This window comes from Setaria italica, chromosome V, assembly GCF_000263155.2.
Source record: "Setaria italica strain Yugu1 chromosome V, Setaria_italica_v2.0, whole genome shotgun sequence".
In the NCBI taxonomy this organism is placed as follows: domain Eukaryota; kingdom Viridiplantae; phylum Streptophyta; class Magnoliopsida; order Poales; family Poaceae; genus Setaria; species Setaria italica.
The window spans coordinates 30,443,461-30,462,829 of NC_028454.1; the positions used below are offsets into that span (position 1 = coordinate 30,443,461).

The 19,369-nt window shown below is 50.2% G+C and overlaps 2 protein-coding genes across 3 annotated transcripts; one reads left to right on the top strand and one right to left on the bottom strand.

Annotated features, from left to right (window-relative positions):
• The first annotated feature begins 319 nt into the window (after positions 1-319).
• Positions 320-4,326, top strand: LOC101783389 (auxin efflux carrier component 3a). 2 transcript variants are annotated; one of them, XM_004969235.2, is made up of 6 exons: positions 340-1,605; positions 1,700-2,048; positions 3,028-3,113; positions 3,259-3,416; positions 3,694-3,770; positions 3,863-4,326. In XM_004969235.2, the coding sequence occupies exons 1-6, from the start codon at positions 342-344 to the stop codon at positions 3,936-3,938; spliced, it is 2,010 nt and encodes a 669-aa protein (XP_004969292.2). In that variant the 5' UTR covers positions 340-341; the 3' UTR covers positions 3,939-4,326. The 2 variants fall into 2 exon arrangements, with proteins under 2 accessions (XP_022682029.1, XP_004969292.2); XM_022826294.1 differs by lacking the exons at positions 3,028-3,113; positions 3,259-3,416; positions 3,694-3,770; positions 3,863-4,326 and adding an exon at positions 2,164-2,449 and having other exon boundaries at positions 320-1,605.
• Positions 4,327-10,928: 6,602 nt separating this feature from the next.
• LOC101783789 (homeobox-leucine zipper protein HOX3) lies at positions 10,929-14,692 on the bottom strand. The gene is made up of 4 exons (XM_004969236.3): positions 14,546-14,692; positions 14,174-14,400; positions 13,211-13,290; positions 10,929-11,552 (listed from the first exon to the last, which is right to left on the bottom strand). The coding sequence occupies exons 1-4, from the start codon at positions 14,616-14,618 to the stop codon at positions 11,258-11,260; spliced, it is 675 nt and encodes a 224-aa protein (XP_004969293.1). The 5' UTR covers positions 14,619-14,692; the 3' UTR covers positions 10,929-11,257.
• Between the last annotated feature and the right edge of the window lie 4,677 nt (positions 14,693-19,369).

The following is a 19,369-nucleotide window of genomic DNA, read 5'->3' on the forward strand; positions in this document are numbered from 1 at the left end:
GATAAAACATGAGCACGAAATCCAATTTGATCTTCAAGTAAATCCACAATGATTTTCAAGATCAGAAACGCATATGTGTAGGCCTAAAATTCGATGAACCGAGTCTACTTTGAGTTGACCTCAAACAAAATCAACCTTGATCTTCAAGATCAGATCCCTGCAAATGAACCTTGACTCCATTCCCCTTTTGGTTTTGCATTGCACATTTCACATTTGCATCCAGTGGGCTGCGCGGCTCGGCTGTTTTTTCTGCGGCACACGGCACAACGCCGGAGCCCCCCGGATCGCTCGATCTGGACGGCGTTTGTTTGTCGCAGCCTGTTCGCACTGCTCCCATATAAATGGATGGCCCCGGCGTTGCCGAGTTCACAAGACCGGAAGAGCCCACTCCTGCATGTAACTGGGATACTCCACCCAGAGTCCGCGGCCACTCCTCTCTCACCTTCTTCCACTCCTCCGTTAGCCGCCGGCGCCGGGGGTGGGCCAAGATGATATCTTGGAAGGATTTCTACACGGTGCTGACGGCGATGGTGCCGCTGTACGTGGCCATGATCCTGGCGTACGGGTCGGTGCGGTGGTGGCGCATCTTCACGCCGGACCAGTGCTCCGGCATCAACCGCTTCGTCGCCATCTTCGCCGTGCCGCTGCTGTCCTTCCACTTCATCTCCACCAACGACCCCTACGCCATGAACCTCCGGTTCCTGGCGGCGGACACGCTGCAGAAGCTGCTCGTCCTGGCAGCGCTCGCCGCGTGGTCGCGCCTGCCCTCCGGCCTCGGCGCGCCGCGGCTGGACTGGTCCATCACGCTCTTCTCCGTGTCCACGCTGCCCAACACGCTGGTGATGGGGATCCCGCTGCTGATCGCCATGTACGGGCCCTACGCCGGGTCACTCATGGTGCAGGTCATCGTGCTCCAGTGCATCATCTGGTACACGCTGCTGCTCTTCCTCTTCGAGTTCCGTGCCGCGCGGATGCTCATCGCCGACCAGTTCCCGGACTCCGCGGCGGCCATCGCGTCGCTGCGCGTGGAACCCGACGTCGTGTCGCTGGAGGGCGGCCGCGCCGAGACGGAGGCCGAGGTGGCGGAGGACGGCCGCCTGCACGTCACCGTGCGCCGCTCGTCGGTGTCGCGGCGGTCGATGCTGGGGGTAACGCCGCGGCCGTCGAACCTGACGGGCGCGGAGATATACTCGATGAGCTCGTCGCGGCAGCACAGCCCGCGGGGCTCCAACTTCAACCACGCCGACTTCTTCGCCATGGTCGACGGCGCGCCACCCCCGCCGACGCCCGCCGGCGGGCGCGGCTCGAGCTTCGGCGCCGCCGAGGTGTTCTCGATGCACTCGTCACGGGGCCCGACGCCGCGGCAGTCCAACTTCGACGAGCACTCGGCCTCGGCACGGTCGTCGAAGCCCGCGGCGGCCGCCGCCGTGCCCAGCCACGACGCCAAGGAGCTGCACATGTTCGTGTGGAGCTCGAGCGCCTCCCCCGTTTCGGAGGTCAGCGGCCTGCCGGTGTTCACCGGCGGCGCGGCCGTCAACGTCGGCGCCAAGGAAATCCGCATGGTTGTCCACGCCGACCTGCCGCAGAACGGCTCGGCCGGCAAAGGTTAGTTCGTGTCAACAGCTAATGGCTGGCAGCTTCTCGCTTAAGAGTTAAGACTTCGCAAAATTCCCAATCTTTCCTTTTTCCGCGTTTTCAGAGAACGAGAACGACGGTGCAGTGTCAGCAACTGCCGTGGAAGGCGAGGCTTTCCGCTTCAGCGGTGGCAAGACGGTGGAGGACGCCGAGGCGGGGAAGGCCGGCGGGGCCCCGGAAGCGCTGACGAAGCTCGGGTCCAGCTCCACGGCGGAGCTGCGCGTGAAGGACGTGGACGGGGCGGCGGACGGCGGCGGCGGCTACGCGGACGCGGGGCGCGCGGGGGCGCACCAGATGCCGCCGGCGAGCGTGATGACCCGCCTCATCCTCATCATGGTGTGGCGCAAGCTGATCCGCAACCCCAACACGTACTCCAGCCTCATCGGCCTCGCCTGGTCCCTCATCGCGTTCCGGTATGCTACAAAGTCTACACCTTTTCACGTGACCTGCCTCACTCATTGCCTATGACTAATCTATTAGTCTATCTCTACTGATTTCTTGCTGGGGTGTCAATGGTTTACACAACAGAGTGCGATCAATCGGGCAAGGATCAATGGCTAGTGCAAATAGAGTATCGCTTCAAGCTTGTTCGTGCTAGGCGGCTAGGGTGTGAGTGGCTGTACACAAGAGACAACTCCGGCAAGGACAAATGGCTTGTGTAAATGGCAAGTCCGTTCACATACTAGTCGGTAACTACTGGTAGAGGTAGCTTTGGTTACGGTAGGGTCTGAATGACTTTACATGACAGAGAGGAGACAAGTTCGGCAAGGATAGATTGTAGTGCGCATTGCAGAAAGAACCTTTTCCTGATTACTCGTAGCTAGTTTGGTGGTGGCGATAAGCGCGAGATGAACGGAACTGCCATTCTCGGCGAGGCCTAGCGCAGCTGCTGGCGGTGCGCGGCGTAGCTGCCGGCCTAAACGCCGGGCGGGATCGGAGGCCCCGTGCGGCGTACGAGCCGTGGCGGTGCGGGAATACCCGAAAAGCTGCTTTTACGGGGGCGCCCGGACGGTGGCGGTGGGCTGCTGCGTTGAGTGTTCCCGCGGGCGGCGGGGCCGGACCACACCGCGGGCCCGCCCGCCGGCAAGCTCCCAATCGCGAACTGTGGGAGCCGGAAAGTCGAAGGGAGAGCCTGCACGGCGCACGGGCACCGAGCGCCAATCATTGACGCGACGGCTTCTTCTCGTCATCATCCCTTTCGGTTGGAGTTTGTTAAAGCCTGCGACTGTTTACTTCACTTGGGCTAACTGCTAATCATCGCCGTTAGTAGAGACAGTGCTTAATTTGTCTTGCCTGCTACTACTAATGCCTAACGATCTCTCATTGTCTGCTGCTGCTGCTGCTGCTGTACTGTACTGTTGGGACTTAACGGGTGGTGTGCGATGGATGCAGGTGGCACATCTCCATGCCGGCGGTCGTGGCCAAGTCCATCTCCATCCTCTCGGACGCCGGGCTGGGGATGGCCATGTTTAGCCTGGGTGCGTACGTCCCACTCCCTCCCAACACCCCTTGTGCTCCTGTCGCCCCGTAGTCCTGCACCGCAATTAGGCCCGCGCCCACACGCCCCCAGGCGCCGGATCGAGCTGAGCTAGCCCATCTAACGAGCTCTCTGCGTGTCTCCAGGATTGTTTATGGCGCTGCAGCCGAACCTCATCGCCTGCGGGTGGCGCGCCACCGGCATCTCCATGGGCGTCCGCTTCCTCGCCGGCCCCGCCGTCATGGCCGCCGCGTCCCTAGCCATCGGCCTCCGCGGGTCGCTCTTGCAGGTCGCCATTGTGCAGGTAACTTTGCCGTGAAAAGCGAGCTCTCTCGTCTTGCCATGCCAACCAAATCATTGTTTCGGTTAGATAAAAGTTGCATTGCGTCCCCGGCTTACCAACTGCGCGCGAGCGCATGGTCGGCTCTGATCTGTCGGGCCCCTGCTCATGGCTTATCAGCTTCTTCAATGCAATGTTGTACTCCTAGTACTACTAGATTCAAGCTACCAATGTACAGTTCCGTATTTCTCTGTGAGTTATACTATAACATAACATAAAGATTTCTCCGGGCATTTGACAGGCGGCTCTACCGCAAGGGATTGTACCATTTGTGTTCGCCAAGGAATACAACGTCCACCCGGCCATCCTGAGCACTATGTAAGTGATTATAAGCTCTCTATACACACATAGCTCTCTATCTATTGCGAGAGTTGAGATTGACTTTTTCTGGTCAACGCAAAAAATTGCAGGGTCATTTTTGGCATGTTGATAGCCCTGCCGATCACCTTGCTCTACTACATCGTTCTTGGACTGGGACCAGTATAGCTTTGCTTGCTGCGCTCACATGCATGAGGTGGAGCTTGGGCCTGGGGGACGACGCAGTCAGCCAGTCACGCAGAGTTGCAGAGATTGAGTTGTACTCAAGCGTGGCCCGCAACGCATGGCTGGAGGCTTGTAATTTTGAGTCATGCTCCGGTGAAATGAAATTCCGTTGGGGTGATTAGGAATGCGGTTTGTGTTGCTTATTACTAATGCTAGCTTCTGGGCTTTTGAGGATTATATATAGTGTTCATACCCATACATACCCCTAGTTTAAGCTTTTAAGGGCCATGAACCGTGGAGAGAGATATCGATTTGTTGGTAGCGTCAAGTGAATCATAGATGAGTTCGCTGCAATGGAGGATAAAAATATATTGCCGCAACGAGTTAATTATTTACTGTCCATGCTACGTTGGTCTCAAACGATACCGTTACAATGGAAACAATGCTCTCTTTTAATTGAAAAGTGATCCCCTTTACAATAGGATAGGCTCCCCTTTTATAGAGACTCTTAGCCTTCTTCACATTACTAAAATACCTTTATTCAACTACTACATTGCAAGAATACTGTCGGATTTATAGCCCGGCAGTCCACCTAGGAGGTACCCAGATGGTTGATTTGTAGGCAGGGAGGATCGCAAGACCATGAACTTGATGGTAACGCAAGGCACAAAACACAGAGATTTATACAGGTTCGGGCAGCCAGTGTAGCGTAATACCCTACGTCCTGTTTGGAGGATTGTATTGCGCCCTGCGCTTAGGTGTTTAGGGTTCGTATGGTGGGATTGGATGTCCTCTAAGGGGAACCCCTACCTTCCCTTATATACTCCGAGGGGTAGGATTACATGACAAGTCCCCTAGTCGGATGACCTAGTCGGATTACAACACGTGGGGAGCTCTAGCCGGACTCTATCTTCTACCTTCTTCATCAAGTCGGGCCGGTCCATTAGTGGTCGGCTAGGCCCTCCATGAGGGTACCCAGATATCTATAACCGTCAGCAGTACATAAAGGTCATTAAGAAATACATATACAAATTGAACTTCTCCACGTGTTCACGTTTCTCACACCACCCTCCTGCTAACCTTGAGATTTCATCTGAAATTTGAGGCGAACGTCCACCCTCGAGGCATCAGTTTGAGGAAAGGTCTTAACATTGAGTGGCTCCGTGTCCGTTTCTGTGTAAAGTAAAATAAATCAGTGTTTGGAAATATTCCCAAACACTCGAGGGTTAATTCAAGAGGGACCAGCCGTCGTTCCTTACCCTCGAAGCATTCTGGAGTTTGAGAACAAATGAGGGTTCGAAACCTATTCCGAGTTGTGTCTCCGTGTTGCTATGAACACACGAGGTTAAGGAATTCAATTCCACTTATTCTTGGCATACAACTTGCGAGATTAAAGCTTGGAAATTACAACCGACGTTCGAGGGTAAACAACATTTTGGCGATCCCTAACAAGTTCAAAGGAAGTACATTCAATATTTCAATATCCCTTTTGGTGGCTTGTTCTCTTCAACCCAAACACTTATCTCGTGGCAGCAATCCTTGTAGCTTAAGCAGCGATTCTACCATGAGTTCGTGTCGTGAGGCACTCATAATAACCAACTCTAATTACAAGAAAACATGTAGCTCTCCTACATATTCTGCATATTCTCGAGAGAGAGAAAATCCTTCTTGTATTTTTTTTTTTTGCAAAACGGGGTATTCTGATGGTGCACACCAATAAATTTATATTGGCATTCTATAGAAAGAAGGAAGGACCGAGTAATAATGTTTCTTTTGCAGTCCATGTGAACGTTGCGTGACTCAATAATTCACCATGGGATCGGGTCACGGGGATAGTCTCTGTTGTTTGTAATGTAATTATCTCTTTAATCTCTCTTCTTCACTCTACCCCTACCCTTCAGAAATCTAGGAAGTACTGAACTTTTATCCCCTATAACTGGCAATGATCAGGTGGTTTTTCATGTGTTCCTAACGTAGCATTCCTCAGGACATAAGCAATTTAAATCTATACTGTTAGTTGGATGCTCAGCTCGTTTAAAAAAAATCGCTGGATGCTCAGCATATGACTGAAAATCGTGTTGCCACACCTTCAACCCATTTTGAATTCATTAATTTAATCGGTCCTTATTCAAGTATAGGGGGTGCAGACAACTCTTTCCCTCACATTGGTGATTGAAGAATCACTCCTAAGGTTCAATAAGGCCTTGACTAAAGGGAAGCCCTAGCGGCTCTATAAAGCCGAGGAGATTGTATCGTTGGGGTCTGCTATTCTTGACATCAAGAAGAAAAATGTTACCTTTCACCTACCTATCCAACCATCCATTTCTTCTTTTGTGAGCTATAGGTTTCATTTGAAGCACACCGCGTCGATAGATATGATACTCATCTAGTGGAGTTGCCAAGGTTCCCCTCAACAAAGGTGCCACACTCTACATTTAGCAAATGTAATTTTGTCAAATTCATAGCAACAGGAAGCAATACCTTACTTTTCTTTTCATCGGGCAAGAATCATTGACCCAGCAGGACAGGGTGCACTGAATGCCTCCGCTGATCTACAGGAGAGCAGGATATGTGCACAGTGCATACACTTCTCGAAAGATACGTATACACACTCTTAAATTGGCACGTATCCATAGAAGAGTACATAAGGTCATGTGTCCAGACAGTCAGACACAACGGGACCGCTTGTCCGCTTCTGCACCGGAAGGAAGGTCCTGTTTTCAGGAGTAGCTGGAACTCTAGGCATGTGGACTTAAACTCACGCATGGACCTTTTTCTTTTTCTTTTTCTTTTTCTTTTTCCCTGAACAAATGCATGCATGCATCTTGCTGCAACTCCTAAGCTTCCGACCTGTAGTAGGAGGATCCATCTAATCGAATCAAGTTCGTTCCATATAACTTGTTAATCTTGCTCTCTTCCGACGCAAGGACTAACTAACTGACAACAGGTTGACTGCTTAATTGTTGGCCGTCTTAAATGGGCCCATGTTACTCACACAGTCACACAGCCACGCAGGCAGCGAAGCTGAGTGCGAGTGAGAGCCGAGTAGCCGACACCGACCTAGTGGCTAGCTCGCCCTCTACACGGAAATGTTACGTCAATCTCGGGCAACCTAAGACTCGGCAGTGCCGTCCCGTGCCCATCTGTCGGCCGGATCGGAGAGAGAGCGCGAAAGAGTCCATAGGCGGCATCCGGATTCCGGAGCGGTGACCAGACTGTCATTGTTTTGGGGCTCGATTTCAGGTGCTTTGCCTGTCGGAAATCGCGTCACGTTCTCTAGGCTCTAGCTTGTCGATCTGCCGCTGATTGCATAAATTAATTATTTAGCCGTAAGAAATTAACACAGGTTGGTGCAGCTCGTGCATGTCGCTAGCGCCTAGCTCATCGATAAACCGTCGAGGCGAAGACCTGTTAGCGATACCGAACATTTGCCTAATTTGCCTCACCGAGAGTCCTATCGGAGAAGCTAGCAGCGACGAGCCGCGTACTGCAGCCAGTGCCTTTTTGTTTTAGTCCTTGATTACTTCCCTCCAAACTCCCAATTTTGACACTATGCAAAAAGAAGATTCCCCGTCACATCAAACTTGCGGTACATGCATAGAGTACTAAATGTAGACGAAATCAAAAACTAATTGCACAGTTTTGTTGTACTTTGCGAGACGAATCTTTTGAGCCTAATTAGTCAATATTTGGACAATAATTCACAAATACAAACGAAACGCTACAGTGTCGCGTTTATGGCAAAATGCCAATTTGGCACCTCCCAACTTGGAAAGTAAACAAGAGCTTAGTTGCGACTTGCGTTGCCTAGATGCCGCTACTACCGGCGATAAGTCTTGTCCATGCACTAACCGCATCCGATTCCGATTCCACCCACCCGAGACTGGCTAGCTTAAATTTGCATCAGAATCCACCAACAGTCTCGCACGCACCGTACCCCCCATCGCCTTCGAGGCTTCGAACCCCGCGCGCGCACGCGTGCGTGCTAGCTCAAAGAGAGACGCTACGCGCGCAAGTTGGTGACGTTCTGCTCCGCGTCTGGCCGATCTGAGCCGGCCGTGTGGTGCCGACGGCCCGACAGCGGCCAAGGTACGGTCAGTGTCCGCGCCCACCACGCTGCCGCCGTACGAAAGCTGCCTTTTTCAAGCTCGTACGTGCCCCGCGCGCGGTTCTGACCGTTCCGTCCGGACTCCGGAGAACCGGCCGGCCGGGCTAGTTAGTGCGCCGGAAAAAGGCCGGCGTGAGCTGTCGAGCGGCCAGGGGCGGGCGCTTTTGCGACCATTCCCCCGCGCGCGCCGCGGTGGCCAGGGGGGCGTCCCCCGCCGGGTCCGGTCGTACGTACGCGGCGCATCTCGGAACAGCGGCGCCGGCCCGGGCCGCCGGCGAAATTCGGACGCCACCACCCATGCCGCCTGAACGATCCGTCGAACGCGTCGCTGCCGGTGCGGTGAGGGCGGGGGCATCGGCCCTGGGGATCTGTCTGATTTGCTTGTTCCTGCATGGCCAGTGGCGAGAAGAGGAAAACGCCTGTATGCTTTATGTTTTTGCCTTCGTGCGAGAGGATTCGATGCCTCCCGTATTTACGTGGGTGCGTGCGTGCGTGTTGTTAGGTTGCAACTTTGGAAATTTTGCAAAAGACGCGCGAATCGACGATCGGCTTTGACAGCATATACAAGCGTGGGGTTTTGACTCCGCCGGTCGAATGAATCGCTTTCTTTGAACGCATTTGTTTCGATCAGTCGCGAAGCATTGAACTTGATCGACTTTTTTTACTCTAGTGTTTGTTCTGAATGTGTGACCGTCGTCGTGGAATGCGTCGTCGTCCCGCTGCGTAAAAAGTACGAAGAGAATATGGATCGCCTCGGCGACCCGGCTGGGGGGACATTGTCCGTTCAGATTGCAAAAGGATCGACCGCGCATGTCAGCTTGTCGACACGCCCAGCCCAGGTGACCAACTTTTGCAGCAGGCGACACACGAGGTAAGGCTCGATCGGACGTCGTAGCACCTGCTGTTTCCAGTGCTCTCTTATCTACACAGCCTATCATCTTAGCCGGTTATTTGATCACCGATCACATAGATATAGCCGCTGGCTGGACGTAACTAGGATGGGTTGGTAGAGGCTTGCAGCCGGCCAGCAGAGGAGGGTCCATGCATATGCACCTGTCGACACGTTTTCATTTGGTGTTGTGATGGTCACCACGCAACAACACGTTTCTATTTGCGTGGGGTTCGACAGCTCTGATGTTGCAGTGTTCACTTGCTGTACTGATTGGTTCTGCTTAGGCCATTCTGAGGCGGAATGTGTCTCCGACTAATTAATCGACAGTAATAGTGTGTATACAGACCGGGCATTTTAATTTGGGCACACCCAAAGAAGCCTTCGAGGTCGAGGATGTAGTTTCTCTCTTTTGCATTCCTTCTTCCTGTACCTTGTAAGTTGTAACTCGCTGCAAGGGCCTCTTTGTGCCCCTCGGCAATTGTTCTCTTGATAAGGCTAAGAATGTATTTAGTTCATAGATCAAATAGCTCACATAATGTATAGTTTTATCTTTTGTTGTTTCCAAATCTTACATGCAAGACACAAAGATCTCATAAATAGTATGTTATGTCATCAAAGTTGACTACGGGGCAGCTTATCTATTATTCATGAAACTCCTATTAACAATAGCTTTTATTTTTTTAAAAAAAATGGACACACCAGACAATAGGAGGATGTAAAAACTTCCCCCTCCAAACTTTTTTTTTGAAATAAAGTTCCCACTCCTCACTCCTAGTCACTCAATCCCCTGAGATGAGTATGCCTTGTATCATTGGTGCAGTCAGTAATTACGTGCAGGTGCTGACGTGTTGTAGATTAGTGTTACACATGTGCACCGATGCACGAGGCCCGGCGCGTTTTGTAGGGGAATTGATGCCCTGGAATTGGAGGGGAACATGCATGACCATTTTGTTCCCCTTTTCTTTACTCTTTCAGGCCGCGAAAAAACCGTAAACAAATCTAAAAAAATCGTGCATGTCCACAGTTTGGACAAAAGTATGAACAGTGGACGTGTGGTCGTTTTCTGCAGTGCGAGTTGCTCCTTCCGCGTGCATCGTCGGGTGAAACGGGGACCGTTCACTAACTCGGCGTCGCACGAGTGGCGATCATTAACTCCCCATCACGTCACCGTGTGCCGCGTCGTGCACCGCAATTTTTAATAGACGACGAATAATACCTTCTCGTTCGTCCAAGAGAACAGGAGCGAAGAGATGACCAGTAGATTTTGTAGAGCATGCACGGGGCAGCGGCATGTGCGCCGGTGCGTGCCGTGGATCAGGTATCACAGTGGCCATCTAGCTTAGCTGCATGGCTGGACGTACGTAGTAGTACTACCCGTCGCCGTCGTCGTCCTCGTCTCGTGGCTCGTCTCCATCAGCTGCCACCATTTCCGGGTCGCCTCGCGTGGAACAGCTGCAGCAAGCGGCCCTGGCGATGATGGTTCCCGTCACAGGCCTGCGTAAATACGCTTTCCTTCAGAAGTACTAGTACACATCACTTTTCGTCTTCGCAGTTGCACAGTAGGTAGCCAAGATTGGTCCACAAAGACGTACGCGCAGGCCCTGACGGTCTGGTAGGGTGGTACCTTCTCCAACAAACAACTGGACCTTAGCTTGGTCCCATGCAATGCGATGCCATGCAGCAGAATTACATGGAGTCGTCATGGACCATGTTGTTATAGGGAGCTAGCCCCCAACCTACATGTCTTTCTCCTCGCTGCTTCCAAGATGCATCGTGTTATCGTCACGTGATGCGAGGCTCTTTTGGAGCTAGCCCTTTCAGCTGCAGCCTGGAGAAAATGATGTGCTCTTGGATGCGGCGAATGTACTCCACATAAAAAGTTGAATGAGTACGCTGATCGTGTGCGGTGCGTCCACCAATCTGCTCGGACGTGGAGTAAAAAACCCAACCGGAATTCATATTGTTGGGCCTGGCCGAAACAAAATCTTAGAACTTCAGTTTTGGGCCGATTCCTTGAATAAGCTGTAAGGTGGGGCCAACAAGCGTGGACCGGCCCATCAGATATCCTAGAAGGCCATACACAAGTGACGACGACGACGATCCGTCAAGATGAAACGACCAAGCTACAAACTTTTGAACCATGGCATGGCATGGCATGGAAGAAGAACACGGGCGGCGGGGACGACGGCGGGGGAAGCGACTCCAAACCCTACACCTACAGGGGGCCCACGCCGTCCTAGACTGTCTTTTCCGCACCCATCAATTTACACGGCACTTGTGCCCTAACCAAAGCTTTGATCTCCTTCCCTAGACAGCCAGCGCCTAAAACGCCGCGGAGGGGCGCCGCGGGTGGAAGGGGTTCGCCGCGGCCGCCGGGCGAGGGGTGCGCGCGGCGGGCGCACCCGTTGCCGCGGTGATGCGCTCGCAGCGCGGGCACATGCTGAGCGCGGACGCCGGGAGCGGCTGCCGGGTGTGCGGGGAGAGCACGGTGGGCGGGGCCACCCGCAGCGCGCGCAGCTCCTCCACCTCCCGCTGCAGCCGCCGGTTCTCCTCGGTCAGCGAGCCGAAGCACCGCTTCAGGTACTCGCACTCCATCTCCGTCTGCTTCAGCTTCGTCCTGCACGCCACACGTCCGTCTTCATGTTAGGTTATTATATACATACTCAACGAGTCGTAAAATTACCACAAAACATAACCAAAACAATTGAAAATCACTGTCACATGTCTAATCATGACCCCATGACAGGATTGTTAAGGGTACTAATCAAGCTCTCTGTCCTGACATGCACGACACGTGCCTCACGTCTCTGACCGCCAGAAGTTTCTTCAACTGACATGTTAATGGAGGTTAAAATAGCGTCAAGTCGAGTACCAGAAGCGACTTAATTTGACCTTTAGGTCCCCATTCCGAGATCATCATCACCCCCCGACAAAGAGTGGACGCCAATGACTTTGCAGGGATAAGTTGGATTAGCACGGACTTCGGTCACTTGTTCCTCACGTGGCTTGCCAAACCATCCATCCATCCATGGACAATCCATCACAACTAGGGTCAGCAAGCTACAGGTAGCTAATACTCCTAGCACGTGCCGATTAGTCCACGTGCCCGTGCTTTTGGGGCAATCAGCTCGGCCTTTACCTATAGAGACAATCTGATTGCACGAGCATCATGGAGTAATCTATTCCGTCAAGCTCAATGGAGTACACAAGGGTGAAGCTCTGCTTACTTTATTTGGCTAGAGAATCTAGCTGACTGTTGTTGTCCCACTTCATGGATGCAGTCCAAGTTTCAAGATGGATACCTAATGATCCTTGTCACCTTAACTGAGGAAAGGGTCCATGATTTTGTTGGAAGGAAGTGGGTTCGTTGAAGTGTTAGGCTATTAGTATAAAGTGAACCTAGTTGCAGCAACATTTAAGTAACAAGTAATTAACCACTCTATATGGCCGGGATAGAAGTAGAGTCTAATGCAAACTTTGTATAGTATACAGAACACTGAATAGGTTTTTTCTTTTCCTTTCAATATTTCATCTAGGGTGGACAGAGAGGCTGTACTCATTAAATTTTTCTGAGACCAAATATAGTAGCGTAAGTTGGTCAGAGTTTTCTATATGGGAATACCAAACAATTTTGGCTTTCGAAGTAATGGTCCCTTGCAATGCGAGCACGTGAACCATTTGAAAATCTACATGTATGACTACAAGATGTCAGCTTTGATAAATGACCAATGTTCATAAATACCTTATGACAGCAGTCTTGCAACGAGTGGAATCACCTCGGAAACATAAATATATGTTACATGTGTGCATATCGTTTGCAGCCATTTTCCTTTTGTTTCATCATTATTAAACTTAACCAAACATTGATTTTTTTTTCAAACATAAAGAACCTTGCAAGCCTTTCAAGTGTGTCGTAACCATAACTAACCTCTCGTGACCACTGACAGGACATAGATATATTCCATGTTGCGGCCTTATTACTGGTACTAGCAGTAGTTAATCTGATTAAAAAAGTGCTAGCAAATAGTAGTTGTTATTGATGACTGCCATGGACTGACTGATGCAGTGGACGCATGCACTAGCAATTTATCAAAGGAAAAACACACGTAGTAGATACTAGGTAGCCGTTTGCCATGGTTACTGCCCGGCAAGTTACTGCACTTATTGTGTATGAAAACGCGGCAAATGTCTGTTGCAGATCGAACTATGCATATATATATGCATATATGGAAGCATCAGAAGACAGAGAGGGATTTAAATGAGTATACGACGTACCTAGCCCTGCGATTCTGGAACCAGACCTCCACCTGCCTGGGCCGCAGCTTGAGCTTGACAGCCAGGGCCTCCTTTTGCTTCTGCAGGAAAACACGTCGCATTTTCCAACACCATTAAATTTCCTTGCACATAGCATCAGTATGACAGTATGTAGTGTACTAGTATATTGCAATGTCAGAAAGTTAATTGAAGTAGCAACACACTCCTGGTAGTCAAACCTACAGTAGCTCGTAGTAACCGCTTTTACTTTGCAACATATAGTACAGGAATAGAGACTAGAGAGTATAGCTACCAGCATTGCATAAAGTGAGACAAACGTGTGAGACTACAGCTACTACAAGTTTACTACGGCTGCTGTACAAAAAGTAGCTAGATTTCTACGGTGTGCTACATGTACTGCATCACACAATCAGGGATTTGTACTGCCATCGGTACAAGAACTTCAACTCTAGAGCTGAAAGCTCACACGGTCACACCTGCAAGTACGTACTGGAAGGACTTGTCCTGCGTATCTGGATTCCCTATTCATGTGCCATATCATCACACATTCAGACCTCGAAGAACTATGGGACCCTCCCACTACCGTTAAATGATGGACGGTCACCAGAATCCGATTCTCGGAATCCACTCTTATGCAGGACTACTACCCTTCAATGCCAAGCATCGGAATCCACTTTAGTCAGAACCCGTGTACGAACGACGAATCAACCAGCTTCTGCATGCAATGCACTAGGAGCGGCGGTACTCGCTAATCCTATCCGCCGTGAGATCCTGAGAGAGGTACGTACTCCCCCGGGATCTCTTTGGCATACATACGGTGCTACGTGAGTACGTACGCCGTGCCAATCGTTTTGGCCGTAGCCATCACGACGCATCAGGGATGCCAATGCAAGCAGGTCGTAATTGCTATGCGTCAAGGACTCAAGGGGAAGGACAGGATGCGGGGGTGTGAGGGTGACTGACCGGTGTGAGGGTGTGGTTGAGGCGGAAGCTCTCCTCCAGGAGGCGGGACTGCTCCTTGGAGAGCCGGAGCTTCTTGGGGCGGTGCGGCCCGCCGGGCCCGGCGCCGCGCTCCTCCTCGTCCTCCTCCACGCTGCCCATCGGGAACTCCTCCTCCTCGCCGCCGCTCGCCGGCTGGTTCATGTCCAGGTCCCTCATGGCGTTCCCGTTCCCGTTGCCGGCGTACCCCTCTGCCAACACAAACATACCCATATTGAGAACGATGATGAAGTGGGAAGAACATTTCAGGCAATGGATTCAAACTTGTATGCCCTTGCGGATGAAATGAAATAACATTAGAGCTATCCCTCCTAGCAGGTGTTCTCCTGGGATTACCTGAACCAGAGGAGGAGCTGAGGCCGGGGACAGCCATGGTGAGCTCCAGGCCTGAAGGAGAAGTGGACCCCATCGCGAGCCAATGCAGGCACAGGAGCAAGAAAAGGGAGAGATGGAGGGGAGAAGGGGGGCAAGCAAAGACAAACACAGATTGGAAAGGAGTAGAAGCCTGGGGGCGCGTTATATAGGCGCCGGGTGCGGGTAGAGACGAGACGGGCGGATGGATACGCTGGAACTTTTTAACAGTGGCAGTGAAAAAATAATGCTGGGGAAAATACTGTTGCGTCGTACTGGTAGTACTGCGAGCAGGTGTGATGTCCTCCGTACTTTGTTTGCCGGGAAATTATTACGGTCACACTGTTGGAGACATGATGGGGTTTTCTTGTTCTTTGACCTGAGGTTACGAAACATTGGGAATGGTTTGATCCTTGATTGCGCTGATGATTTTAGCTGCTAGTATAGTAACGACCAGGCGGATAGGCAGCGCGCTTGGCTGCGCCGCCCGTAGTTTCATTTCAAAAAATTAGATTATAAATTCATAGATTTGTTTAAAAATATAGAATTGACATTTTCGATGGTTTGAACCTAACAAAACATAATATTTCATTTTTGTTTTATTAAATTAACTAACTTGAAATATTTTCATTTGGCACAATTGACATAAAGAGACGATAGAAACGTAAGCACTGCCTATAATCTTTGATCCTATAAGAAAAAGTCTAAAAGTACCCACCGTACTTGTTGCTACTTTTGTCTCTAATTTTTATCCACCTTCCGATTTGAAAAAAATAAAAGTTAAATTTAAGGATTATTTTGGTACTTGGTCCCACCAATTTGGTACTCCTTGGTACTTCTCTTTAGATACTTCCAAATATTTCTTTTGTTTTCACTGATGACGGCTCGCATGTATTCCAACCATTCTAAAATCTCTAAAAAAAGATAGTCATGTTGCTGTTAATTCCTGCAGATCAACCAAATTTAATCATTTTTATTTCTGATTGCATTTTTCATCTCAAGGGAAAAGAGAGAGCCTCCAACAGTTCAGCTATTTTTAACTTTGGAATTGATGATCTATAGAGATGGATTGTCATAATCCTACTAATTTCCTTAAAAAATAAAGTGGCATGGTTAGAAATTGCAGGTGTTTTAGGGCCGGATAATTTAAGTAGGAGTACCTAGTAAGCAAAGCATTGGTTTGATATATTGGTTATGTATCAAGACATACCATATATGTAGATGCATAGTAAAATTATGAATCTAGAAAAATTAAAATGAATAGTAATTTGAGACGGAGGGGGTAGCATTAACAAATTATTAAGCAAAATCTCAACTGTGACACGCTGCTCCTGTTAGCTTACCTTTATTTTTCCTTTTATTCAGTTTTCTCTTTGGGTTGGGGGCGCAGCAGGCAGCAGCTCAGGCCTCCGCAGCGCCAGCCGCCTGACGTGGCCCTATGCGCGGCCACGCATTCGCGTCGTGAGCCGTGACTCGTGAGGGCCACTCGAGGACCTGGACGTGAGAAGAATGAGAAGAAGCTAGAGCCGAGTGATCTAGGGGCTTTTGTAAATTTTTTCCCAACTAAAACTGTGGAGCCCACGTGAACAGTAGTAGGGTGGAGTAATAGATTCCGCACAGAAGGATTATCTGGTCATGATGGGTTTTCCCCAACCGCTACTAGTGGAGATAAGCAGTGCGGTGCCCCAGCCTCAAACCGCCACGCCACAATGTGTGACGGCTGTGACGGGCTTGCTATGGCCAGCAAGCAAACATGCCCTTTGTCGTATATCTATAGAAGCTAAAGATTGACTACAGTAGCACTAAAGTTACACCAGCACGCTTGATTTTATTTTGTTCAACTCTCGAGGGATACACGCATAGCAGCACGTACTTTTTGAGAGGATACCTGTGGAACAAATAAGGCATGTTTGTCACATGGGATATTTGATATTGGTTGGATATTTATCACATCGGATATTTGATACTAATTAGAAGCATTAAATGTAGTCTAATTACAAAACTAATTACATAGATGGAGTCTAATTCGTGAGATGAATTTATTAAGTCTAATCAGTTCATGATTTGATAATGTTGTGCTACAGTAACCATTTGCTAATGATGAATTAATTAGCCTTAATAGATTCGTCTCGCGAATTAGACTCCATCTGTGCAATTAGTTTTATAATTATCTCATGTTTAGTACTCCTAATTAGTATCCGAATATCCGATGTGATCCTGCTAAAGTCGTCTCGCGAATTACACTCCATCTGTACCATTAGTTTTATAATTAGTACTCCTAATTAGTATCCGAATATCCGATGTGATCCTGCCGACACCACGAGGAACGAAACACGAGTAGCAGCGGGTAAGCAGCTTTGGTTATGCATCAGCCCGTGCCCTTACACTTCACACTGCAGTCCCGAGCGCTCCAGATATGGACGAGCTGCGAGATGCTGTGCCAGCCATCACTCACAGTCACAGTCTCACGGCACGGTCACGGCACAGGACGAGGTGTGCGTTCAATGCTGCAAGGGACTGCGGGAGGGGGAGAGAGAGAGAGCCCGCGGGCACTTCGGTGGAGTGGGCCCCACGGGCTTTGACTCGACTCGTCATGTCAAACTGACTGGACTGGCTGGCTTGCTGGGCTCTGGACTAGTCGCGTAGTGGGGGTTGGCCCACGAGGCAGGAGGAGAGGAGGAGGAGGGAGGAGGGGGGGCCGGGTTGGAGGGCACGTGTTGCCGCGCTTGGGCGGGGCGGGTGCAGGGGAACCGCCGGCAGGTCCCCCAGTTCGGGGGTAGGCGAGTCGGCCTGTCGGGTCGCAGCTCGGCCGCCGTAATCATTGCACCGCCACCTATCTACGCCCGCTGCCTCTCGCCGAGTCGCCGTCTCCTCCAGTCCTCGGCCCCGCGCCCCCGCCGCTCCCGCCGCCGTGGCCGTGGATGCATGGGCATGGGCTTAACTGCCGCCCACGTCTAGTCGATCGGTGCTCGTAAAATCTCCGTCTCGGGTGACCACGAGGTTTCGTCCTGGACCAAGAGAAGAGTGACGTGACTTGTTTTTGCAGCGCCAGGTTTGGTAAGCCGAGGAGGCTCTGAATTCGCGGTTGAGCCGTTGAAGAAGTGGATGTGGATTCATCATGTTCACATGATTGTTGTTGCCCCTTTGACCAAGTTACAGAGTGCTTTTGGGCGTACGCGAACAGAGCCAATCTATATCACTGCCACCAATAATCCTGTGACTGTGAGTCAATCCGTAGTCTTAACTGTTAAGAACAGTAACGAGCCCGGTTCATCGCTTCGCTTGATGAGGAGGACTGGAGGAGTACATGTCGATCACGATAAGGCCTCTGCAGACTGCAACTCTAGTCTAGCTACCTGTTCCCAATGTAAGGTCGCCGTTCTCCTTTCTTTCGGCCAGATGAGACGAAGATCATCAATTCATCTTAAGAGGCTTTGCTAGCGTATAGCCAGGCGCCCAAGTCGTCGACTCGTCGTAGCCCCAATAAAGCAGCGCACCAAGAACGGCGTGCCCAATCGGCAGGCGTGCCATCGATGTGAAATGGAGTTGTTGGGGGAGTCATGTCCCGTTTTTAACTTTCTTGTTACTGGATGCTTGCATTCCACGAAACTAGTCTCGGGGTCCAGCTTTGATCCAGTCATCCAGAGACGGGATCGATGTGACATGCACGCACTGCCACTGCAGACGTCTTGACCGTTTACTACTCCAGTGGCTTCTTCCTTATGTTTGTTCGGGGAACCAACCTCGATGATGAAGGCGACTCTAGTGACAACAGCGCATCGCACGGCGGATAAAGTGGTGCACGGGCATCTTCCAGCATCAAGCACGACGGCGTCATAATTGATAGCTGCGTACGTGAGCCTTTTGTTTTGTACTGCTAGCCCTATCAAGCATCGGTGTTTTACGTGGTTTTTCTGCTCCCATCTTGCACATATGTTTGCACATTTTTTTTCTTCGAGCTACATGGGTGATACACAGAGTACACGCAGCAAAACAGAAGTTTTTTTTAATTAAGGATAACTTGATCCGGCCTCGACCATTAGTGAATGTCTATAGCCAAAGGATACGAAGATGCAGCACTTAGACTGCCAGCAAACAGCCACAACACCACAGTTCAAACTAAAGACAAAACCAAAGAAACAGAACCCCTCAGTAGCTCGGTGGTAGAGCGGAGCGGTCGGCTGTTAACTGACTGGTCATAGATTCGAATCCACAAGGGTTGGAGACCATTAGGCTTCAATACTGTTCTGAATCTCCATCCAAACTTGTTGAAAATCTCCATGACTATACTTTCTAATCTACAACAGCACTCTTTCAGGTTGTTTTTCTCTTCCTCTTTAAACAGCTGCGACCAACACCTTATCGAGTAAGTCCCCCATAAGATGACATGCAAGTAAGAGTTAGGAATGGTTCTTTTGAAAACAACTTCATTCCAACTCAACCAAATGGTCCAACAAAAGAGCCGATGCACCCAAAATATGTCTTCTAAGCTTTAAAGAAAAACTAAGCTGAGAACCCAACAAATTAGATATACTTGTAGATGGTTGAATACCCAAAGAAATATGAACAGCATTCCAAATGAACTTGGCCAAATGACAGTAAAAAAATAAATGTTGTATAGATTGACAGCAAAACAGAAGGTAAGATAAGTATGTATTCAAACTTTTTAATCTTTACTAACTAATAACAATCTTTAGATTGTAACACACAAATTTAGTAAAATAGGATTCATGTCTAAACATACTTTGGTATCAAATATGGCCAGGTCTCTTTAGACATGTCAGGGCGCGCAAAGATTATTTGAGCTTC